Genomic DNA, 25782 nt, shown 5'->3' with positions numbered 1-25782 from the left:
CAGCTGTCACAGGCCGACAGGTACGACACACCCTGACAGGTTGTGTCCTGTCTCAGGTGAACCCCGGGACAGGACACAGGTGCAGCACCTGCCCCTCTCTCATTGTCTCCATCCTTTGCTCCTTCCACTCTCCCTGTGTCAGTGTGGAAGTGAGTGACCACTAACTAGTCTGTCCGCCTTAAGAACTCCATCCAGGCACACCTGTGGTCTGAGCCTCGTTAGGCCTAGTGTTTACCCACCTGTCTTCTCCTACGTGCTGGAAACCCCGTCAGCGACTCATCTGCCAACCAGCCGACTCAAACATGGATTAAAATGAATACATGTAAAAAGCAGATAAGCAACTTTGTGCAGCGTTTCTTATTTAAAAAAGAAGGTTCTGCTTTTTAATTTCACTTTAGATTTCCAGTCAGTTTTATCATCACTGGGATCATTTTGTGCTGAATATAAACGTCGGGAGAAAGCCGGGCGGGACAGAGAGTTGTTCTCTGACAGATGGATGAGTTTAAGTTTGTCAAACGTCTGGCTGTTAGTACAACAGCACGCAGACGAGATGGCTGTTACAGCTGCGTGCTTTTCTCTCCAACTTTATTTCACCAGAAACTTTAACAACAAGCATAACACATGGAGAACATGTTGTACAGTTTCATAATTATAATACAGAGGAAGAGTGTGTCAAATTAAAGAAGGATAGAATCCAGATTAAAAGGGGGAAATCGAGAGATGCAGAGACATGGAATAACTAAAGACATTAAAACGATTATAAATATGAATGTTTTTAAAGCTTCCTTGTTGTTAGAGGACATAACTAGAATTCTGTTCCCGTCCTGAGAGAACTCACATTTATGGATGTGGAGTCAGATTCATGAGTCTGTCTCTCTAAAGTCAGTAAAACCAAATAACACGTTTTGGTAAAAAAGTACAAAGATGCTGTTACAGATGAAAGTACTAATTAAATGTATCTATATCGTTTTTATGTTTTTGAAGGAAGCTTTAACAGAGTAAAAATATGAATCGGCTTAAATGAAATCAGCTTCATTTGTTAGTAAGAAGCGATTTTTGTGGCCAAACGTTTATCCGGTCAGAGCTCTACAGAGATCCGAGACAAACGGAGCTAATCTGGCGTTCACGGCTTTACAACAGCAGAAACAAAGTGAGCTAACGGAAGTGACGAACATGACCAACAGCAGACTGGCATGTTGGAGTTTTATGAACGACCGGTAGAGGGCAGCACTGCATCTCAACGCGAGCTTGTGACGCGCATAAAAAACGTCACAAATGCGCCAAAATAAAACGTGGACTCGAGCTGCTCGTTCGTTGCGTTGGTCTGTTTGTCGCTGTCAGGCTAACCGGACCAATGACTCGTGTTATCCGACATTATAAAGTCACTGGGATTTAAATGCCGCCAACTCGGCTCCTGCACGTCACATGACAACAGCGGTGTGTTCACAGATGGCTGACGACAACACGGAAAAGCAAGCTTCGGCGGAGGAAGACCGAAGTGAGAAGACCGTGAGCAGTCCCGGAGACACGGAAAACCAGGTTCTGTCCAAGAGGCAGAGGAAGAAGCTCCTGAAGCAGCAGAAGTGGGAGGAAGAGCGGGAGCAGCGGAAGTAAGCTGTGCTGCTAAATACGTAGAGAACAGTCACGGCCTCCACGGGCCCGCTGAGCTGCTACACTGTGATCCACTGTGGACGTAACTGTGCAAAACAAAAGGGCTTTTAAGGCAACTGAAATGAATGCATCACTGTTCCTGCGCATGCGCACAAACAGGCCAAATGAACTGTGACAGGCATGAGATTCCAAGCTTCTTGTGCCTACCTTTGTCTCACACACGAGGTGTGTGTGAGACTGTCAAATACAAGGATGTTTTCTAGGACACCTTTTATCTCACATTTCTGTATCACTGTCACACTGTGACCAGCTGTCGGTGCACAGCTGCCCTGTGAGGGTTTGCTCTGTCAGACGTCCCAGCTGTAGCTCTGTAGCAGTCAGCAGTAGACATGAGTCGCCCACTATTTCTTCTAAAGCTGCAGCATATTTATCCTTCCTCCAGCACCCAAATATCGTTTCCTCTAAATTAATATTAATTAATAATTGCACTAATGATCCAGCAATGAATTAGTTATCATACAAAACGCTGAGACTGGCTCAGTGAACATCAGCGGCAGCTCTGACCCACTCCACTCTGTCCTGATGTGGGGAGGTTTGTGCTTCCCACAGTGGAACCAGTGTTCAGTCCATGCAGCTGCTGATCATCATCCTCGCTTTCATTACAGGCAGAGACGAAAGGAGAGGAAGCAGCAGCGTCGACTGCAGAGGCAGAGTCACCAGGAGGGCGGAGAGGTTCAGAGTGCCCGCAAACGTGCGCGCAGAGAGGCCACGCCCAGCTCTCTGAGGCTGGTGGTGGACTGCAGCTTCGACAGCCTCATGCTCATTAAGGTAAACGGGTCAGAGGTGTAGGCGCTGCCACTGTGTGTCCCCAGAGTTCCCAACAAACCGTCTGTCTGCTTCTCCAGGATGTCCACAAACTTCACAAACAGATCCAGAGGTGTTACGCAGAGAACAGACGAGCCTCGCATCCAGTGCAGGTCGGTGCCAAATACGTGATAATGATACTGCGTTTCTTTGTAATGCAGCTGAAGAACAAAGAGGCCTGTGGACTCATTCCTGTGTGAAGGATGTGAGCTTGTGCCGGGCTTCAGTGTCAGCTTACTGTATCTCCACGTGAGGACTGAGCTGGCTGCAGTTTCACATGCAGAGTATGAAGTTCATGGATGGATCTGTGGTGTGTTTAGAGGGTGGTGAGATTCTGACACGTGTGTCGTTGAGCTGTTAGTTAGTGGTAACCTGCCTGTTTACCTGCCAACCACCAGCTATCCTACCCTAGCTTATAAAATACTGTCCTGAGTGCAGAGCTGAAAATAATTATAGTGCAAAAACTTTCCTCAATAGCAATAAAACCTCAGTCGATAGAAAGTGACAGACGACACTGAGGATGCTGCAGCCACGTAATGTTAGCGTCAGCTAGCACATGTGCTAATGTTTACACACTAACAACTATTCCTAGTCAAGACTTCGCTCAGCTGTGGTCACAAGTCCAAGTATCATGGATGTGAATGTCGGGGTGATTTGCAGAATTCCTCCTAAAGCTTTCCAGGAACAACCATTGAGTGCACAAGGTTACATTTATGTTTGGACTTTCTCTAATTCACAAAGGTGTAAATACATAAACAGCCCTGTTAATGTCAGTGTAAATGTCCTTCAGCAAACTGCACCTCAGCCAGGTGCAACCACCTGCTGCCACAACCAGTCAGAAGTTTGGACACGCCTTCTTTATTTTCATGACTGTGTACACTGCAGATTCTCACTGAAGCCAAACTATGAATGAACACACATGGAATAAAATAACTAAACATGTTTTAGATTCTTCACCTCATCTTTGCTGCTTTGCATCCATGATGAGATGCTGTTGGTCTTCAGTCTCATCCCAAACCATCTCCACTGGCTTTGGGTCGAATATAAAATAAGAAGAACAGTAACAGGCAGTAATAAGTTTTTCATCTTGCATCAAACATCTTCTAACTTCTTCTCACCTGTCCAGTTTTACCTGACGAGCCTTGGAGGACAGCTGAGACAGAGCATGGATGAAAAGGACAAAGGCTGGGTGAACTGGAAGGTGAGCAGCCACACGTCCAACAGACACCTGGAGCTTTTACAGCATTAGGTCTGATCTCCAGTTTATTAAGTTGTGAAAGTGTTCATGAACCTGTGAGTGTAGTTTACACCCATAGGAGCGAGACACAGGAGGCATCAGTTTATATGAGGCTCTATCTGTACAGCATTAACATGATGAGGCTGTTACATGAGGCCGACCTTCAGAGTAACATTTAAACTTGGCCTGCACGATATGAGATGGAGCGCTGTGACGATGCACAGATTTTATTCTACATACCAAAAATATAAGATTTCATTTTTGACACCACAGGGTCCAAAAAACTCTTATTTCCAGGCTCCAGTCCCTCACCTACTCAGGTGTGCCCACCTGTGATTGTCCCCCTGAGGTCTCGACACACAGCAAATTCAACTGATGACCCAGGAAACATGAATTTGAAACCGTTGATGAAATGAAAAAGTCTCCAATGAAACAGTTTATTCATGTAATATTGGTTGGTTGGATGTTGTGTGTCTACCCTGTGTGCTGTGCAGGACATACACATTCAAACGGAGCACTACACTGAGGTGGTGTCCCAGGAGGAGCTGGTCTACCTCACCTCAGACTCTCCCAACGTGCTGACAGAGCTGGATCCAAAGAAGGCCTACGTGATAGGAGGCCTGGTGGACCACAACCACCACAAGGTGAGCTTGGCTTCAGACCCTCTGTGACATGTGGGTGTGGCTGTGTTGGCTGACCTGTCGGGGCTTCGTTTGCAGGGAGTCACCTTTGAGAGGGCCAAAGAGCTGGGCATCAGCCACGCCCAGCTCCCTCTGAGCAGCTTCGTCAAAATGAACAGTCGGAAGGTTCTGGCTGTTAACCACGGTAAGGAGTGGGAGTGGCTTCATCCCCCAACCTGCTGTCTAACCCACTGTTACTCAAGTTTAATATGCTTTAAAAAAGTAATTGATGTTTGATGAGCAGATATTTAAAGTCCCTGGATTATGTTTCCTGTATTGAGGCTCCTCCCTGCTTTAGCCCGCTAAGCTAAGCGGGGAGGAGCCTCAGCTGCTCCCACTGTGTGGTCTGAACGGCGCTCTCGTCCCTCCTGCAGTGTTTGAGATCATCCTGGCGTATCTGGAGAAAGGCAGCTGGCAGGAGGCCTTCTTTACAGTCCTGCCTCAGAGGAAGGGAGTGGTAGCAGTCGGCTGGGACGCCACAAATCCTCCGAAAAAAGACGATGAGACGGACTCTGATTCTGACTCTGACCCAGAAACTACAGCTCAGACGGAGGAACGAGCTTAGCGTTGGTGCCGAGTGGACAATACGTTTGTTTTTGGTTTTTTAAGTGACGTGAAAATGAGATGGTTTAGAGAAATTTCTGTTTCTTGACCGTTTAAGTATTTATTGAAAAGATTTCTGAGTTAATGTTCGAGACGTTGGCAGTTTAGCTGTTTGTTGTTGCAGCTGAAGCTGACAGATGCTAACCAGAGTTCACCCACAGGACGGACACTGGGTCCACTCACTCCTCTTACGATGATGATGATGACGATGGTTCACAATCTTCTACTTTATACTTTTGGAGGAAAAAGCACAGAAATGAATATAAGAAGGAAAAAAACAAGATGCCATCCATTAAACGGGTTAAAGCGAGAGTTTGATGCATTTACATGATACATGTTCAGGAGTTTCTGACACAGGTTTGCTCCTCAGTAACTCAAAGGTTACGGCTGTGATATGTTGTGTATAAATGTTCGTTTTGGCTGTAGGAAGTAAACCTGGAAGGTGCAGTATCCATGGTAACGAGTAAATCTGACCCCAAACCAGAGGGGTGTAATCACCCATGCATGACCCACAGACGCACTTTAACGCGCAGCAGACTGCAGTGTGTTAGAAGCTGCTGATGGTTAACACCAACCACACGTTTATTCTATGAAACACTCTGCAGTAACACAACAGGAGTTAATGTGATAACAACTGTTGGCACTGCTGTACACAGGACACAGCTGACATCATTCACCACTGATACCTGCATATTATTATATTGTGCTCTTACTGACTTCCATCCATGGCAGAGAATAAAGTCTGTGCTCCCGTACAGTCTGCATCAGGGCTGTTTATCACGCCATCGCTCTGCTCTGTAGCCCGAGTGAATGTCGGCGCGCTGCAGTATGTTCTACAGCTGCAGGTCAAAATGAATAGAAATACCAATGTTCTGCATCAGTTTGGTGATTCTTTCTGCTTTAGCTGTAACATTTAAGCACACGCTGACAGCTTTGTTAACAGTTTCTGTCACAGAGTCGGTTAAAGCCAGCAGGTGGCAGGAGGAGCTGTTAGAGTGCAGCGCTGGGGTCACTCCTGTGTTAGCACATTTTTCCAGTTAAAACATTTTTTGCTGTTTGAATTCGACTAAGAACAAAAGCAGTGACTTATTAACAGTTATGGACAAACACAGTGTAAAGATGAGAACGTTTCAGAGTGTTTGTGAAACCAGATATTTCTATGCACATGTTGCTGCAGGGCATCACAGGTGCTTCACTGAGTGAAGGTGAGTGATCTGACAGGAAAGCCCGTGTATGGTCCTCTCAGGCTGATGATCAGTTTTGTCATTGTTTCATTACATCTGCAGCTGCATGTCTTGGCCGCTGTGGTAAAGCTGAGCATCTACTGATAAGTTGGGTTAGCAGGCAGAGGGTGACACTGCACAGGCCTGACACATTCAAACCCTCAGGCAGCATCATTCAGAGGCACAGCATACATCTTCACTGCAATGCAGATAAAACTTCATCTGAAGCCGGTGACACACACTAATCAGTGAAACTACTACTCTGCCCTAAAAAACATTAAGTAATATGGTTTCTAACTGGTTGTTTCTCTCAGCCTAATTCTCACATTCATGACACTCACAGACACATTTGTGTCCCTTTGTTTTCTGCGATGCAGCAGATGGAGGTTCATCATGTCTGCTGACTTCATCCTCACCTTCTTTTCTCTCTTTCTGGCTCTTTTATTTTTCTGTTCCTCCACCACATCTCCTTTCTCCACCTGTCTGCTGCAGCATCATACCCACACAGACACACAGATAATGTCAGTAATAAAATAAAATACATTTAAAAAGGATTAAGAGGAGGAGCCCGCGGTGTGTTTACAGTGCTCCTCTTGGAAAAGCAAACGCGTTTGCACAACAAAACATTTAGACATGCTTCTGCTTCCTAAACCTGCAGGACAGGTTGTTAAAGACGTTTTTCCTTCCCACTGTCGCCAAATGCTTGCTGGAAATAAACCGTTTGATTGTTGGGGTTTTGTCTGTGCTACAGAAATAAAACTGAATCAAATGGAGTGAGTCAGATATATAGTGAGAGCTCGCTGAAAGTGTAAGATCTTCAGTTCCCACATCCAGCAGAGCATCGGCACCATTTCTGGGGCCCGTGGGTCAGAGTGGACCCTGCTCTGTCCCTCCACTGCTGAAGCAGCTGCCTGTGGTCATAAGGTGGTGATGACGATCCCTGAAGCACATGGTGGACACTGGAGGTGAAAGAGGAGATCAGGTCGGGTTAAGTGGGACCCGAGAGGCGGCTGACGGGCACCGACCAGAGTGTCAGCCTGACTGTAGCTGATACAGAGACTGGGGTGGGGGAGGGTTTGCTGAGTCAGCGTTTATGTCAGGTGACCGGAGAGGGAAAGTGGTATTTACTCACATGGTGTATGGTGTGGATGGGTGCTGCGGACTTCTACTGAGGACGCAGTCGGGTGGTGGAGGGAATACTTCTACATCAGCGGTGCCCAACCCCCGGGCCACGGACCGTCCATGAATCGTTTGGTACCGGGCCGAGAGAGTTGAGGCTCGGGTGTGAAATTTATGGTTTTCAGAGTCTTTATCATTATTTTTTGTCATTTTTTCGTTAATCTGGTTTCCCTGAGTCTTTTCTCATGTGTTATGAATAAAGCTTCTTTTTTTGGTACCAGTACTGGTTTTATTTTGCTGCATTTATCTGCAACACCTTAAAGGCCGGTCTGTGAAATTAAAACTGGTCTGTGGTGCAGAAAAGGTTGGGGAGCGCTGGTGTAAATGCCCCGCCCTCTGTAGAGGAAGCTGTCTGTGGACAGTGGGAGCGCTCACACATCAGCACAGGTGAGGTGATGAATGAAATTAACCCAGTGTTCCTGAGGTTGTCTTGGTTCACACTCCTCTGTAATGTCACACAGACTAATAATATAACTGTTACATTACAGCCAGAATCGAATGCATCAAGCTGTAGAAAATGAAGCTGCGCTTGCAGAAGCTACAGCAGATTTAGAACCTCTGACCACCATAAAGAACCTGAGTCCTTCTCCCTGTGAGAGAGTGCCCTACAAAGACCTGATGACTGTGATTCACCATCTTCCACATGACTTCACACAGAGATAGTGCTGCCTACACCTTGGCTCTAACTCTTACGCCTCATCGAGGCCACAGTGCTCGGCTTTGCAGCCCATTTATCAAGAATAACGGAGCATCGTTATATATTTTGCCTTCTGGTTGTTTTGGTGGCTAAACTATAGGGGGAGTGAATTTGAAATTTAGGAACGGGGACAAAGTACTCTGAAGAAAAGGAGCCCGTTTACACAAAATCTTTGGTTACATTTCCAAGGATCCCAATAAACCAGTGAAGAAACTAAGTCGCTGTCCTGTGTCTGCTGGAACAGCGTGGTTGTGTCGTTGTGTGTGCGAGTCAGGATAAGTGACAGCGTCATTGCTGTCAGACCAGCAAACAAACAAACTCCAACACGCACGTGGGAAAGCAGCTGTTTTAAGATTTTAGGTCGTAGTGTGTCCACTGTGAACACAATCAAAACGTTTCCAAAGTAATGCCTTTGCTTTCTTGGTCCATCAGGCTCAGAGTGTTTTCACATTCCTGCATCGCTCAGAGTAAAATATCTTGTTTCTACCTTGAGTTGCAGCACTGTGCAAAAGTTTTAGGCAGGTGTGGAAAGGTGCTGCAAACAGAGAATGATCTCAGAAATATAAATATAAATGATTGTTTGACAGCTTCCTGCACAACAGCGACTCAAAGGGAGAAAATCCTGTGCAGGTCTGCAGTTCCTCAGGCCTCTGCAAACATCAGAGCTTCTAGCCTGCAGTCCCACCTGTGTTGTCCCCGTGAATGAGCGTGTGAATCGTGGACTTTGTCTCGTTCAGCTGCTCCACCAGCACTTCAGTCTGAGGGTGGCAGACGCTGGTCCCAACAGATTTTAACACCCAGTAAGTTCCACAGTTCCTTTATTATGTAAGACATGAACAATGTGCCCTGGTCGGTCAGTGTCTCTTTCAGGACACCGACGCAGGAGATGACCTGAAACAGAGCTTAAGATTCCTGAGGAGGTGCTTCCACCTGTTGAACCCCAAAGCTACGAGGTGATAGAGGGGAACATCTGGTCTCTGTGCTGCCAGCTGTGTTATTTAAATGTAGACATGTATGGTCTCCACAGAAAGATCAGAATCTCAGCTAAAAGCTCAGATAAAGTGTGGCTTCACTAGCTCACCTGACAGTAACACAGACAAACGGTGTCTCTGCAGAAAACATCTCACAGATTTCAAAGGTTTCGTCACGCTCCAACCAAAACTCACTGAATCAGCAGGAACAGAAGCAAAAGTTATGCTTCACGTTTGAAAACCAGTAGCATGAATTTGGTCTTACCAGCTGGTTTAAAAAGCAGTCAGCTGTGATAAAAGTGCACTTCCTGCACAGCTGTGTCGCCCAGTGTGCTTCACAGCAGGGTCCCATCATCTATCACTGTTTTCTTCTTCATTAGCTTTGTTCATGCATCAGTCTGCCGTGCTGACAACGCCACCACCTGCTACTTTTTGAAATGTTTGTCTTGAAAACATGAGCTGAAGAAAGAAGACTGTTGATGGACAGCATCCACAACCTGCTAGCTGCAGATAATCATGTGCAGCTCTGAAAGCAACACCAGCTAGACTTTTAAATCTTAATATAAACCAGTAACAGTAGCTGGACGTCAGGTGAAGCTGCACTTTGCAGTGATCTCGTATAGAAAACTATTTCTGTATCATGTTTTCTTTCTGTCTGCTTTCAGACACTCTCTTCATACCCACCAACACTATCCACATACTTTTCTTCAGCATCAGCACAGCTTCACTTCACTCCCATCTATACCGACTTGAATCCCCATCTGTTGCTCCTGGCCTTGCTTTGGTCTCCCACACACAGAATATCACGATTATCCTTCTTCTGTCATGTTCCCAACACTCCTGCCTTTCCTTCTGTCTCGCTGCCTCTCCGCACACCTTCCTCCGTTCCTCTTCTCTCATCTTTCACCAACGCTGACACTCCACTGGAGCCCATCACTGTAAAACCTGAGCCTGAAGATAAACAGACAAACAGAAGGACAGAAAATAATAAAGAAATCTCAGCAGTTTCAGTTCTCAAGCGCTGAACGTTTGTAGCTTTATATATAAAATCCTACTTAATTTTTCCATTTCCTGTCCTGCTGAATGGTGAACAGTGGATCCGGTTATCGTGGTCATGATAACATAAAGGCAGCTCTGAGACGCCTGATTCACTAATTATCAAGCTTCTTAAATGACCTTTTAATGCAACCCTGAAATTTGCAGTCAGCATTTTGAAGTGCAGCTCTGGGAACGGAAAACTAAGAGAAAAGGTTTTTTTAAATAAGAATTAAGGGAACGGTTGTGTACAGTGCTGACCATTAGCCCAGACCAGGGGGTGAAACATAAGGCCCGGGGGCCAGAATTGGCCCGGTGAAGGCTCTTCCTATTAAAGACTGCCACTCCCCCCTCACCCCCAACTCCAAAATAATTACCTAACAGATAAAGATTTAAATGACAGGAAAGTTCCTGTTTTCCCACTACAACGGGGTCCACAGGGAATTAACAAAAGTGTATATAAATGTACGTAATCATATATCTAGAATTAAAGGACAGGGACACTGTTGTGTATTTCCACTGGCCCCACCGAGGTCAAAGTGGGCTGTGAAAAACTGGTTTGCTATACCTGGTCAAGACTGTTCAAAGTAATAAGTTCCCTTAAATAATTAAAGGGGGCGTTACATAACTTATCCTTTTTCAGTCATGCACAAATGTGTTAAAATGACACTTCAGTTTTAGGAGCTGTATTACTTTTAAAAACTTTTCCAGGATTCATGCAAATAAAGCTCACGGCTTCGTGACTCTTGGTTCACATTTATTGCACAGAGATCAGTAATCATCTAATCTCACCTGCCAAAATATAACAACGTACATCACAGCGAGTAAGGCTGTTTCTAACCGCTGACCACGTGTGTCACTATTATAACCTGTTACATCTGCATGTGATGGTGGAGCCGCTGGTGTAAAAGCGTTTGGACACATACCGTGAACACAGTGAAACACACAGTCACACACTGGGATTCTCTATGTTCTGACACATAAATCTGTATGCCCGTGTTGTAGTAGGTATTTATTTGGGGTCCATATGTTTCCCCACACTGACTGAATACATACATGATTATTCATTCTTATTCTGCAACGTGACAGGAAATGTTAGAGTTTCGGTTCTGATAAAACTTTACTCAAATTCCACAGTGTTGACTGACTTTATCAGACTGTCCAGTCTCTGAAAGGCGCACACAGGAAACCAGTCTGTAACCAGTATAAACACTTTGCTTCATGCAGCTTGGTGAGAAACAAGTTTGGCACAGTTTAAAGACACAGATAGATATACAAGCACTGCATCGTGGGACATACACACTCGACAGAGCCATGCAAAGAAAGGATTAGTGTCTATACAGGGAGCACAGTTAGTTTTTTATTTTTATTTATGAAGCAGTGTTTACTTGATACTGTGTTTTTTGCAAAAGTCAGGCTCACCTAAAAAGATGCGCGCACACACACACACACACACACACACACACACTAGCAAAAAGCTCTTCGTGTGAGTTCATCTTTGCGAGAAAAGAAACACTCTTATTGAGGAAAAAGACTTTTTAAAATCATGGCATGATCTGAGATAATGAAGGAAGCACTTTAATCTAGTCGTAGTTGTAAACGCCCAGCTTGAAGGGTGGCAATCTTCGGTTAGCTTAATGAAGGCTGCTATTGCTAACGTGTGTCCTTGGATGGGTCCGGATGGATAGCTTCTCTCCGTGCACGAGCCAGCCAGAGGCTAAAACTGGGACGTCTCCGTAAAGGAGATCGCATCCGTCTTGTCAACCGTGAAGCCTCCGTTCACGTAGGACTTCTTCTCACACTCTTCGTCATCCAAAGCAGCTTCCAGGGCAAAAGGGTTGGCGACATCCATGTCTGATGTCAGGTCCATCCGTTCTAGTTCCCTCTTGGAGAGTTTCTGAACAATGCCAGCTCCGTACGCATCGCCAAGGACGTTGATCATAGTGCGGAACCGATCCCTGAAACACGACAGTCACAGTGAATCTACAGCAGTTTTCACAAAGACAGAAGAAAGTCAGCACAAAAAGACAATAGACAAAAGCTCACAGTAGCCAATCGACTGCAACTATCAGAGTGACATCACTTGCAGGTAAGCCAACAGCTGTTAAAACTATCACCATGGTGACAAGCCCAGCATTAGGGACTCCTGCAGCTCCAATGCTGGCGACTGTGGCTGTTATACTGAAACACAAAGAACAATGTAACAATTATTTTTCACAAACCACAAAAACATCTTCCAACCAAAGGTGATATAAAGCCACGCCCCTTCAAGGTTAAAAGGATAAAAAGAAATGATGCTCTTCTTTTCTCGTGTGCTGGGTTTGGACACTGTCATCGACATTAACATGAAATCTAAGCATCCTGGGACCGTGTTGGTGAGCGAAGGCAGAATGAAGCAGGTGATGAACAGCCAGACTGATAGATGCTGCGGTGAACAGAACATGAAAGCAAAGGGGCAGGCTATAATCATAGCTTCACCTATGACCATTAGCTGTGAGTAATGACCAGAAGCACAAGATTATGGAGACAAGTGGCAGAAATTAGCTTCCTCTGTGGTCTCTAGGCTCAGCCTTAGAGACCGGCTGATTGGTCCTTCAGGAGAGGCTCAAAGTGGAGCCACTGCTCCTTCACATGATTTGGACATTGAGCAAGGCAGTCACCTAAGAGGCAGACTGGATGCCCCCTTCAAAGCAACTGATGCACAGCTGCAGCTCAAAAATTGGGAAGAAAATGCTGAATAATTCACTTTTGTAGGAAATGTTGAGGTCAGCAATCAGTACACTGGATTTTCTGGATTTCCTTTTTGTCTCACAAAGCTTTGAATCTGGTAAATTTTTCTCCTATTAGGAGTTGGAGTGAAACCAGTCCATGACACTCATGTCCACTCTCAGTTCAATTCAATTGATGTCATGCCAGAAAACTGCTGCCTCAAGGCACAAAAGCCCTACAATCATTCAAAGACAGCAGATAAAACCCCAGCAATCAGATGATCTCCTCTGAGCAAGCACTTCAGCGACAGTGGGAAGGAAAAACTCCCTTTTAACAGGAAGAAACCTCCAACAGAGCCAGGCTCAGGGAGGGGCGGGGCCATCTGCTGAGAGAAGGAAGACAGGATAAAGACATGCTGTGGAAGAGAGACAGAGATTAATAATAACTAAAAACTACTGAAAATAATATGTAAACTGATTAATGCAGAGGGGTGTATAAACACTCACAAGAGGTGAATGAAAAGGAAACAGTGCATCATGGGAATCCCCGGCAGCCTACGTCTATTGCAGCATAACTAAGGGAGGATTCAGGGTCACCTGGTCCAGCCCTAACTATATGCTTTAGCAAAAAGGAAAGTTTGAAGCCTAATCTTGAAAGTAGAGATAGTGTCTGTCTCCTGAATCCAAACTGGAAGCTGGTTCCACAGAAGAGGGGCCTGAAAACTGAAGGCTCTGCCTCCCATTCTACTTTTAAATACTCTAGGAACAACAAGTAGGCCTGCAGTGTGAGAGCGAAGTGCTCTAATAGGGTGATATGGTACTACAAGGTCATTAAGATAAGATGGGGCCTGATTATTTAAGACCTTGTATGTGAGGAGCAGGATTTTGAATTCAATTCTGGATTTAACAGGAAGCCAATGAAGGGAAGCCAATACAGGAGAAATCTGCTCTCTCTTTCTAGTCCCTGTCAGGACTCTTGCTGTTCACATTATACATGGAAGCATGTATAATGTGAACAGAACTGGTCCTAGCACTGAACCCTGTGGAACTCCATAATTAGGCTCAGCGTGTGAAGAAGACTCTCCATTTACATGACAAGCAGGATATTATCGAGTCCTTCTGAGACGCAGGTTAACGGCAGTTTTCCTAAAGAATCCTAATGTTAAAACTATAAAGTTGTCTTTAAAGTTATACTCGCAGCAGTAACAGTGACGTACCTGATGGTAACAATCTGGCCTACATCTAGAGCATAATCATTCAGCTGGGCGATGAAGATAGCAGCCACTGCCTCGTACAGCGCTGTGCCGTCCATGTTAATGGTTGCACCGACTGGGAGCACAAAGCGGGTGATCCTCTTGTCGATGCAGTTGTTTTCCTCGGCACATCGAAAGGTGACAGGCAGGGTAGCCGAGCTGGAAGACATGACGAGAGCCAGTAAGTATTCTGTAGTCCTCTCAGACATCACAGTGCTTTAGATTCATTAAAAGAAAAGGAAAAAGTCCTTGTGCCCTGAAAATAAATGTTTGGGAAGCTGTTTAGTCTAATTACACAAATATGAAAAATCAGACTCTGACCTGGAGGAGATCATCAGCGCCGTCACCAGGGCCTGAGCCATGCCCAGAGTGAACGTATACGGATTCTTCCTCACAATGACAAAGAAGATGAGGGGCAGACAGACGGTGGCGTGGATAGCTAGACTGAGGGACAAAACACACCGCGTTATGGAACCGCAGAGGGAATTACACTGTGTTACAAAAATATTACAAGAAGAAATTTGAAGAAAAATAAACAGACACGTGGGACTCTCTCAGACTCAGTGAGAGCTGTTTATGCTCCTTTCACCTATGTTTAATTATTGACACTTCTCTAAGGGAATCCTGTTGTTTCTATCATCTGTACATGTAAAACATGGTAGCTTATTCTAAATACTTTAGTATCCACGAGCTTTTACCACTGGGAAGAAATACACTTCAGTCAAACTGGCTGTGAACTGAACATGCTTCAGTGGCCTGAATGATACATGAAATAGCTGCAGATGGCACTTTGAAGTTTCCATAGACATAATTCAATTTAATGCAATTTTGTCATCTTGTCATTTCAAGATGCTTTCTAATATCTAATAATGCAGTGAGAGAGCCCCGGTGAGCCAATCAGCATACAGGAGAGCTGAACTAATACGGATGAGCATGAAGCAGACGTATAGCTACGACTCTCCCATTTGTCTTTCAGTAATCTTTGACCAGGATGTGTCCGTTCTCCCAGAGTCTCCCAACATCATATCTCTGAGCTCCCATCTTATTATCCCCAGAGAGCACTTCACTGTGGGAGGGCAGGCCGACCTGTGGTTCCTACAATTTCTGAATGGGAGCCGGAGCATTGAACTGCGGGGAACCAGCTGCTCGTCGGACTTCTGGAGACAGACACTCGCTCTGCTTTCATGAGTTTTGCTCAAGGGTTTCTGGTTCAAAGGGCCGAGGTCCTGTCTTTAATATCATGTGGCTATCACAAAGGGCCGTGAAGTTAACGTTGTTGTAAACTGGCTTTACATAAAATTGTGCTAAACTGGATGAAAGTGCAAAAATATGTTGGGTCTACAACAGATTTAGCTTCAGCCATAGCTGACATAATGTGATCTGAAGTACAGAGTGAACATTATTCAAACGTGTATTTATTCTCTGCAGACATCAGCTACAAGCCTCCAGTGATACTTCTTTTTATAAGTGATGCATTTCTTTCATGCTGGAACATGATTTTGTGCACACTGCACTTCTCACAGACTAAATATCAGCGTGCATGCTGTGACTGATACACACTCACAGCCACAGCGTGCACGCTGATGAAAGGCTTCCAATGAAGGAATAAAGTTCAGGGTTCATTTTGACACCAATGAATAAAAAGGCAGGTGTGTGGAGGACTGTCCCAGCTTCACTCTTCAAAACAGTGCAACAAGCCTCGTCTGCTGCATTAGGAACCAGGAGATGATTTCACACAATCCACTCAGAACCTTGGACTCACCTTCTGGGTTAACTGAGGGGATTTTTTATAGTACAGTCGTTAATTGTGCCTCGTACATTTAGAGGCATGAGTGAAGCTTTCATTACTGCATTCTTGCAGGTTGAGCAGTTTTAAATGTCCTTCGCCCTTATCAGCGCTCACACAGAGCTCAGCTTTTATCGTACACAGGAGGGAGAATCGGTCCAAATGTCGGCCATAAAGCCCGGATGGAGAGTAATGGGAAAGCTTACCCGCTCAGCACCGTCACCATATAGAGACCCATCTTCCTGAAGATCTCCCAGTCTTCTACCTCGATGATCTTTGCAGCAATGAGAAACAGGATCCCTACTGGCATGTAGCTGCAAAGACAAAGGTGGTGGGGGAAGCTGCTTCAGTGCCACGATGAACACATCCTCCTCACACAGCTCGACAATAACAAATGTGACCTGGAGGTAGAAGTTACTGGAAGCAGGTAATGATTTGAAAATAATGTTGTTACTACTGGGAAATGTAGTTAATCTAGTAGGTTTACACAAAAAAATGAAAGGTACGCTTTTCAGTTGGAGTATTGCATCAGGTCAAACTCCTGCTCGTCAGTTAGAAGCAGACGGGGTTGGCTTTATAACTTTTAGCCTTTTTCAGCTTTACTGACAGATACAGTGAAGAAATGACAGGAAAGCAGAGAGAGAGAGAGAGAGAGAGAGGGGGGAAGCAGGCTGCGGATCAGACTCGAACCCTGATGAAATGAACAACAGGCACACTGGCGGCGCCCAAACAACCCAACACTACAGTGGTGTTTGTAGTTAGAGACACCTAACATTGTTCCTCTCCTTATCTCCTCTGTTTTTGCACCTTTTTCTCTGGTTTGGTCAGTGTCACTATGAGGATCAGGTGATACCTGGTCCAACTATGACTGCCATTACCAGAAGGTTTACTGTGTCTCCCAGCACGGTGAGGAGACAGGCGGTCACTCTGCCAGAGCGGGAAAGTGCTGCAGAAGGTCCTTAAGACATCAGCAGGACTGGCATCTGCTGCTCTGTGCAAGAAGGACCAGGAGGAGCACTGACAGAGCCCTAAAGAATGAACTCTAGTCGGCCGCTGATGTCAATGTCTCTGACCAATCAGAAACAAGGGCCCAGTGTCCTATAGTGGGCCCTGTGACTGTAATTTGCCATAGAGCACCAGAACTGGCAGGTCCATCAAGTTTTGGCTTTCACAGATGAGAGCAGGTTTACCTCGAGCACGTGGGACAGATGTGACAGATGTGAAAGGGTGTGGAGAGGCCGTGGAGATTGGTATGCTGCCTGTAATCGTTCAGCATGACTGGGTTGGTGATGGCTGGGCAACGGCCCCCTGACTGCCATCAGGTATGGGAACAAAATCCTTGGACTCACTGTCAGACAGCCTCAATTAAGTGGGTCAGATAAAGTAATAAAATTATACAGGAACATTTTCAACATCCCAATCATCAGTTTTCTTAACTGCTTATCCAAAACAAAGGTTCCCTCTGTGAACCTGAGCCGGAAAACTGATTAGGAAGGTTGGTTTCACCGTTTCACTGTGTAGTTTTTCTTTTCCTTGATGCTTTGTTATTTTTGTGTCATTTCAGGGCTCCACAGGAGCACACTGCTGTAGTTTACATACCACATAATTATCTGGACCAGTTTCATGGTTGCTTCATTTAGGGCATCAAAAAAATCCAGGAGAATTCGACCCTTTTCTCCCATCTTCCCAATGACCAGGCCGAAGGCTACACAGAACACAATGAGCCCCAACACATTGATTCCATCGGAGTACGTGCCGACGATTTTGTAGTCCTTCGTGATGTTCTGCCAAGAGAAGGAAAAAGATAATTCACTGATCAATGAGCGGGCCAGAAAGCTGCTTCCACAGACACACTAGATCCACTCATGAGCTCTGCAGCACTACAGCTGACTGATCTCAGCCTGCTTATAACTCATTATTGGGCCAATCCATTAAACGAGACGCTGGCTGCCAGGTGCAGAAACATGAGACTGATGTCACCACAGTGTAATGAGTACACCTACCTCCATCACAGTCATGATCGTGGTCGTGAGAGGGGGCACTGTGCTGCTATTCACTGAAAGCTTTTGAGGCTCCAGTTCCTTGCGTTTTGTTTTGTACTAGAGTGGAATTGGACACGTTCCACAGTGTCAGAATCACACGATGACAAACTCTAAGGCAGATTGGAATAACAGGATTTGTGGTCATCGTCTTACCTGCTGAAAACAAGCCTGCACCAGATTTTCAGGAAACATGTTTCTGTCAGTGGGAAAGGAAAAAGCAGCAGGTGAGCAGAAGAACTAAATGTGAGCCACGATCTACATGGTTAGAAACTCACCTGAGCAGGTCCAACAGTGTATCAACTGTAGTGACATTAGGAGGAGTCCCAGCTCTGTCGATATGCTCAGCTGTCTGAGACACGCCTGGTTTGATAGTCATCACTAAAATAATTCCTGTCAAGGAAGACGCCACTTAGTAGCTATATATTTATATGACAGCATTACTGAAAACAGCCATATCAACCATTCATTTTATACGCTGCATATAAAATGAATTATTAATTAAAATGTAACTCACCAAGAACAACTGCAATGATAGTTGTTGAGAAGTAATAAACGACAGCTCGCAGACCGATCTTTCCTGACACCTCGGAGTCTAAGGCTGCAACACCTGTTGGTAAGAAACACGTTTACTGTATTTAAAACAAAGGATCACCTCACACATCAGGGTTCAGGCTCATCCAGGTAACTTCAGGGTTAACTCCGGCTTTTCTGTACTACAGGTTCAGTTCTTACCAGGGTGAATCACACACAGTGATGAAGTGACTAAGACAAAGGCCTTCGCTTAGGCAGCGGTTGACCTTCTCTCCTGGATCAGCTGGAGCTTTCTTTAGGAGCCTTCCCAGCTTTGACAAAAGTCCAGCTGGGATAACCACATTTACTCAGGGCCTTCTTGATGTGCTGTTCTTCTGCCTCCCTGGCTGCTGTGTCAGTGGGGATGGTGTTCACTCTGTGTTGTAGCGTCCTGATGACGCCCAGTTTGTGCTCCAGTGGATGATGAGAGTCAAACCTTCAACACTGATCCAAATCTGTTGGCTCTTGATAAATATTGACTTTCAAATGTTGCCCATCCCTGATGAAACTTTTAGTCTAAGAAAGCTGTTATTTTTCATATCCTCTCTCATGAACTTCATGTGTTTGTTAATGTGATCAGTGAATTGTAGCATCCTGAGAGGACTGAGCACCTACGCAGCCATAAACATGCAGAGATTTGATTTTCACCCAGCTGTTATCCACATCAGCTTTCTGCTGTTCCATGATAGGACAACAGATCCATATAAAAACTGGCCACAGTCGATGAAACTGGGAACCCATGTTTCTGCCTGTAGAACTGACCCTCATATGTGAAACAGGTGGAATTGAGACACAGGTCAAACACACTTGGTGGATGCTGAGAGTGGTCCTGTTGCTGAGGTTGGGCTCATCCTGTGATCTCTTACGAACTACCTCCAACGCTTCAGTGATTGGAACACAAGTGAAGAGAGATGGTAGGAGACCACGGTTTCACCTGCCTCCATGATGACGTCTCTCACTGTCTGCACGAAATAGAAAGTGTTTCGAACGTGAGCTGCTTACCGACAGTTAAGAACCAAACCTGAACCTCTGAGATGCTGGTGTAACCAAGTTTATCATAAAGCCAACATACAAGGTACGCCCTGCTCATGTATCCTCAGTAACCCGTGCACTCTTACTTGCTGTAGCTTCTCTTGGGTATATCCTGTGGCATGAGACTGGTTCTTATATTGCACTGTTCTAGTCTACCTGAGCACATCAGGGCTCATAAGCTTTAACGTCACTAAGCAGTGACAGCACTTTCTCACAATAATCTGTCTGACGTAGCAAAAGTCTACACCTACCTTTGTCTGCTGTTTCACTAAGCTGATGCCGAGTTGTCTGTGAGGCACATTTTTTCACCCACTTGTCCACATCCTCGCTGTGACACGTTTGAGTTATTTAAATAGGTATTGGTAAGATAACATACAAAAAATGTTTCAGAGGAACTGACCGGCAGTCTGGCAGGTGCATTAATATCCACAGAGCATTCTATCAGCTAGCAAACTGTTTTTAGATTTGATCCTGTCTGGATCATTTTGGATCTGTTCAGTCGTGAAATCATTTTGTCTCAACACATTCTGTAATTGTAAACATTCGATTCTGTACAATTTTTTTATTTTACATTTTTTATTCTACACATTCGCCCAAAACATCCAAAAATCTCAAATCTAATTTATTTGATTCCGTTGCCTCGTCTTCTGTGATTGCTTTCAGATGTGTTCCCCTGGTGTTTCCCATGTTCCCCGGTCATCTGGTGCGTATTCATGGCCTCCCCACAGTTCTCTCTCATCTCATACCGTTTGCCTGCGTGTGCATTTTCCACATATATCCCGTTTTGGAATCTGTTTCCTTTCAGTTATTTGGTTTGATATTTTTTTCAGGTCAGTTTTTGTTTATTCACTCCAACATCTGAGTCTGCAAAGGTGGTCTCTATTCCTAAACATGTGACCATACAATGGACCCCGACTCAGAAAAAACAGACCTGGGGTCACCACAACGTCTCTGTTGCACTGACCCCAAACACTTCTCTAGATCCAGCAGGTACTCTCCATCACAGCAGCTGCCCAGCTCTCAGGCCTCACTACAGCAGCAGCAGCTCAGAAGCCCAAAGAGTCCCGTTGGAACGGCTACAGACAGCCAGCTCAAGCAGGGTGAGTGCAGCTCTGGTTAGCAGAAAGACAGTCAGAGGGTCCGGGGCCCAAAACTCCCTTGTCGCCTGAACCTGAGTCTCTCACTGCTTGCACATGAGCCTAAGTCAGAGGGTCTGATCTCCATCTTCACTGCTGCTCAGCTGCTGAGCCTTCAGAGAGGTTCTGCATCCTCCATCGTTGCCAGCCCCCAGCCAAACCACCAGAGGGTCTCCGTCACCATTGTCGGCTTCTGGTCACGCCACCAGGGGGTCTCTGTTGCTTTTAGCAGGATCCAAACATGGCACCTGGACACCTTCATGGCCCCTTAGATTCTCCATCTCTGCTGAGCCCACACAGCCACCCGACCACCCCCTGAACTGTTGAACCTTCTCTGCAGGTTCCTGGGCAGAACCCCAGAGCTGCCCCTGGTACCTGGAAATGTTTTGTTCCCTAGTTTTCGATGACACTAAGAGGCACAAGAACACTAAACAATGCCAAATAAAGACTAAGAAGCATAACAACAATAAACAAGGTCCAAAAACCGAAACAGCAGGTCAACCATCCAGGTACCCTGACACCAATCCTGTCAGTGGCCAAGGGAAGGTACACAGGTGACAAACCTCAGGAGAAATGCATGAGGAAAATCTAGAAACAACAGCAGCAGCCAACTCAGTAACTAATGAACAGTGGAACAATATTTTAAGATGCAAAGTGTGATAGTTATAAAGAAGCTGTGCTCAGCTGAAATCACTGTTTCAGAGGCAAAATCAATCTAACGTAGCTGTGAAATATTCTGTCTTCTTTTCATTCATTTCATGTATGAGCTACAAGACTGAGCTATTTCTTCATCCACTTCACCAGGGAGCCGTGATATAAGACCACGAACACAGTGAAAAGATTAGTCAGAGAACTCTTCTACAGTCACCAGGGTTTCTGACTGAGGTGACTGTAGTGTCTTAACCTTCTTACTGAAAGTGGAAAATTCAATTCAGTTTTATTTATATGGTGTCAAATCGCAGCCACAGTCACCTCAAGGTGCTTTGTACTGTAAGGTAAAGGCACTACAACAATACAGAGGAAGGAGCAAGCACTTTGGTGACAGTGGGAAGGAAAAACTCCCCTTTAACAGGAACTAACTTCCAGCAGAACCAGGCTCAGGGAGGGGCGGGGCCACCCGCTGTGATTGGTTGGGGGTGAGGGGAGGGAGACAGGACAAAAGACATACTGTGAAAGAGAGCCAAAAATGAATAATAACCAATGATTAAATGCAGAGTGGTGTATAAACACAGTGAGTGAAGATGCAACACGGCTCATGAGATAATCAGCCTTTAAGGGAACAGAGCACTCTAAATATACACACAAGGTAACAAGGAAATGGCACACAGGAGGGAGACACAGCTGAACCCAATTAAACATGACAAGACAGGGAGGAAGCAAAACGAATACAAGACATGGACCTTCAAAGTAAAACAGGAAACAGAACACGGAGTACAAGGACCAAAACCTAAGAACTAGAAATACAAAACAGAAACACGACACTAGCAGTGAAACAAAGATCAATAATACAAAAACCAAAACACTGGCTCACCCACCCAGGACTGTGACAGAATGACAGGGAATCAACTAGCAGATTATAGAAACCACCTGCACTTCAACCTAAGACACAGCAGGCTTGTTCCCAAGAGTCTGTGCCGTGGATTCACAGTCAGAGGACACAGAGCAGAGTTTATGTTATGGAGAGCACAAAGCCAGCTTCTAAGTGTGAGGATAAGACAGGTGTGTTTCACCACAGATGCCCTGCAGACTGAGCTCAGACTGCAGGAACTCAAAACACTCCCACCCTCCCCTACTTTAGTGTGAGGACGAGGCTCAGCAGGCCCATTAAAGGAAAAGAAAGACAACCTTACAAATTCTAGACACTGCAAACAAAAACGTATCATTTCAAGTTGATTTCTAGACCATACAGACAAGAACAGGGAGACACCACAGTCATGAGCAGTGGGTGAAGACCTTCTGAGACACACTGCTCAGTGACAACAGCACCTATGGAGCTTTAAGATGAGACCCCACGAACAACTACACAACAATAAAGTCATCAGTTACCGCCCTACATGCCACCGTCTGTACCCAGGGGGCGCCGTACCCTGTACCCCGTCCACAAAGAAGCAGTCCCACTCAGACCCAGTGTTAGCAGCACAAACCACCATCCTAGCTGCCCTTGTGGGGAACACACTCACATCAAAAACTCCACCGACAAGGTCCAGAAACACCAGATCCAGATGAAACCATCTGGATGGTTTGATGTGGTCTCACTCTACACCTGCACACCGACAGCTGAGACAGTGGAGACTGTCAGAAAACAACTACAGCAGGACGGTTACCGAGGAAACAGAAGCAGCTTTACCCTGATCAGATTTGGAGGATGCCAGTGTTCACAGTTTGGACAGAGAGCACACGCTTTGATGGTTTGAAAGAGGACTGAAAGTATCCGAATACTTTAATAATCCCTGAGGAAATGATCTAAAGCTTCCAAGCTTCTTAGATATGGCTCAGCAAGCTGCCCATATAAAACATACAGCCCAGCAGAGAATCTATGCTACACTTCAAACGTGTTTTAAACGAGAGAATCCCTGAAAATGTGGCATTTCCAGCTTGAACCACAACCTGTCCTGACATGTTTTATTTTTATTCCTTCATCTGCAGTCGGTTTGAGGGTCATGGTTAAATATAAAACCTGATGAACTCTAATCTGTGAACATAACCTGCTCCTTAACAGGTTAGTGTTAGTAAGAGGTGAACCACCTTTGTAGTACAGAAAGCTCAGGGTTAACCTCAGAGTTACCTGGATGGGACTGCACAGGCAGGCCCTGTTACCTGTTATCATGCTTGAAATGATCAGAGGAAGAATGACCAGCTTCAGCATTCGCATCAGGATCTCTCCTGGGAAGCCAAAGTACTGCTTGTAGAGATGTGACAGTGATGCGTACTCTCTGACCACAACACCCAGACTGATCCCTGAAAGAGCCAAAGACACAGTAAAATCATGGCTTTGCCTAAAAGAAAGCAGACTTTCCAAAGAGGGCAAATCATTGAAAAAACACTTGTGCTGGTTTATATGTGTGATATGAAACAGGGCCGACAAGCACATCCATTCAGGACATTTCAACTGATACTTTGTCATCTAAATAGACACAGAATTGCAACGACTTTCATCATCATGTGCGTCAAATCCTTCACACGAGAAACAGAGTGTGTAGTTTGCGATGTTCGGCTAAATGAACCCGACCCTGGGAATGGGCTTCCCAGTTTTTACATTTCATTTGCTTTTTTACGTTTAATGTTTCGTCCTCTTTCAGGGCTCATCTTAGTCAAAGATGTGTGTGAATATGTGCCTGCCTGGCTTTACAAAGACCTCTACCTTCTTCCAGATGGCCTTAGTCAAAAGTATCGCCGTTGACTTTGTCATCGGTCTGTCGCCATCGTCCGGTAACGTGGCCCTGCCTAAACTTCCTGCAGCTACAGATAAAGCTCACCTACCTACCAGCCAAAAAGTGTTTTCTGGTATCTAAACTGTTGTAAAAGACTTGTTGGCCTAAAGTCTGTCAAACATATTTCTCATCTATCATGAACATTTCTATCACAAGGTAGAAGCTGCAGTCGCATTTTGGTGAAGCGACTTTTTTAAAGCTGTCCAGTCGTTCCCTGCCTGCCTGTCTCACCTCGTGTGGCATGTTCCTAAACTGCATCACCTGTGATCAGACCTCTCTGTAACACATCTGGCCTTCAAATCCAGTCCTGTGTTTGAGTCCATCTTGAGATGAGCCTTGAAGTTACACAAAAAAGAAGACTGACATTTTAGCTACCACATAGGAGTTGTTGTGAATCGAGTCCAAAAATAACATTTGGTCTGGTCTGGCTTAGTATCTGCTTTTCCTGGTTGGGAATCCAGCTGCTGCAGACGGATCATTATACTGTTCATTTTATTCTAATGTTTATGTTGCCTGATATATCTGAAAGTTGCTGTCAGGCTGATAACACTGTGTGACTGTGTTAACAAGTGCTGCAAGAGAGCTCAGCTGTCCGTCTCCCTCTGCTTCCTAAATCTGTACTGAACACAGTCCTCAGACTGCACAACTTCTTAGCTCTAAGGTGTAATTAATGACACACGAAATGTGTTTAATATTAGTTAACACGTGCACATTTAATCTAAATCGGGTCAGCAGGCTAATATGAACCAAGCGTAAACCGCATTTAAAGTCTTTTCATTCCACGGGCTTGCGCACCGTGCTGTGCTGCCTCGGCGTGGACACCTCACACAGCCGCTGTGAGCTGTCACCTCAGTCTGGTCACGTTTGCCAGAGAAACAGAGATGTATGTCTCCTGTAGCAGTGAAGCACCATCCTCCAGTCTGTACATGAAATTAAAATGCATGCACCCCCAGCACACATTGATACTGCTTAGCCAAACCAGCTAATGCACAACACAGCATTGGAGTAAACAGCAATTAAATAATAATAAGACGACAGAGACGCTTGGTTCTGTCAGCAGAGACTCAGAGGCTTCCACATACCGAGCACCACGGATACAATCGTAGACATCAGCAGCCAGTTCCTCTTCAGCAGGGCTTTGATACTCACGACCCGCCGCTCCTTGTTGCCCATCATATCCATTGTGCTGCTTTTTATTTGATTGTTTTGGAAGAAACAACGATGCTCCCCTGCAGACACACACGACTCCTGTTATCTAAATGTCAGCTGGAGCCGAGGAGCAGGAGGACAGACGAGCAGCTGAAGGATGCAGACGCTGCTGATGCTGTGAGAGAGACGGAGGGTGTGTGTGATACAGGCAGAGAGCCGGAGAGGGGTACTCGCTTTTTCCTCCATCACCCTTCCCCCATTTTTCTTCTTTTCATGAGAGTGCCAGGTAGATTAAAAAAGCAGCTAATGTTTCCCCATTTGTAGACATGATGCACCCAGAGGTCCCCATTTTACTGCATGAAGCACGTTTGCAGCTGCAGGTTCATTTAAAAACACTCATGAGGCTGTAGAAGAAACTCATTCCTGTGACTGTAGTGAGTCATTATATTAGAGTTACACAGGACAGATGGGCCCAGCTTAAACAGGACATTACATCATGAAAGCTGACATAGATGTAAGCCTGACGCTGGGTTTAACAGATACCAGCTGCAAGTTTTAAAAACATGTTTAGCGCC

At 45.3% G+C, this 25782-nt stretch overlaps 2 protein-coding genes across 2 annotated transcripts; one reads left to right on the top strand and one right to left on the bottom strand.

Moving 5' to 3' along the window:
- Positions 1-1256: 1256 nt before the first annotated feature.
- trmt10a (tRNA methyltransferase 10A) lies at positions 1257-5447 on the top strand. Its single transcript, XM_031725813.2, has 7 exons — positions 1257-1610; positions 2277-2439; positions 2517-2588; positions 3602-3676; positions 4207-4356; positions 4432-4537; positions 4767-5447. Exons 1-7 carry the CDS (start codon positions 1426-1428, stop codon positions 4955-4957), a joined length of 942 nt encoding a protein of 313 aa, XP_031581673.1. The 5' UTR covers positions 1257-1425; the 3' UTR covers positions 4958-5447.
- Positions 5448-11099: 5652 nt separating this feature from the next.
- Positions 11100-25498, bottom strand: slc1a1 (solute carrier family 1 member 1). Its single transcript, XM_031725811.2, has 12 exons — positions 25141-25498; positions 23445-23585; positions 18404-18496; positions 18165-18279; positions 18043-18085; positions 17851-17946; positions 17447-17631; positions 16054-16161; positions 14383-14505; positions 14026-14220; positions 12147-12281; positions 11100-12058 (listed from the first exon to the last, which is right to left on the bottom strand). Exons 1-12 carry the CDS (start codon positions 25238-25240, stop codon positions 11818-11820), a joined length of 1575 nt encoding a protein of 524 aa, XP_031581671.1. The 5' UTR covers positions 25241-25498; the 3' UTR covers positions 11100-11817.
- Positions 25499-25782: the final 284 nt, after the last annotated feature.

This window comes from Oreochromis aureus, linkage group 3, assembly GCF_013358895.1.
Source record: "Oreochromis aureus strain Israel breed Guangdong linkage group 3, ZZ_aureus, whole genome shotgun sequence".
In the NCBI taxonomy this organism is placed as follows: domain Eukaryota; kingdom Metazoa; phylum Chordata; class Actinopteri; order Cichliformes; family Cichlidae; genus Oreochromis; species Oreochromis aureus.
Note: the sequence above shows the minus strand (reverse complement) of the source record. Positions and strands in the feature narration are given on the sequence as shown.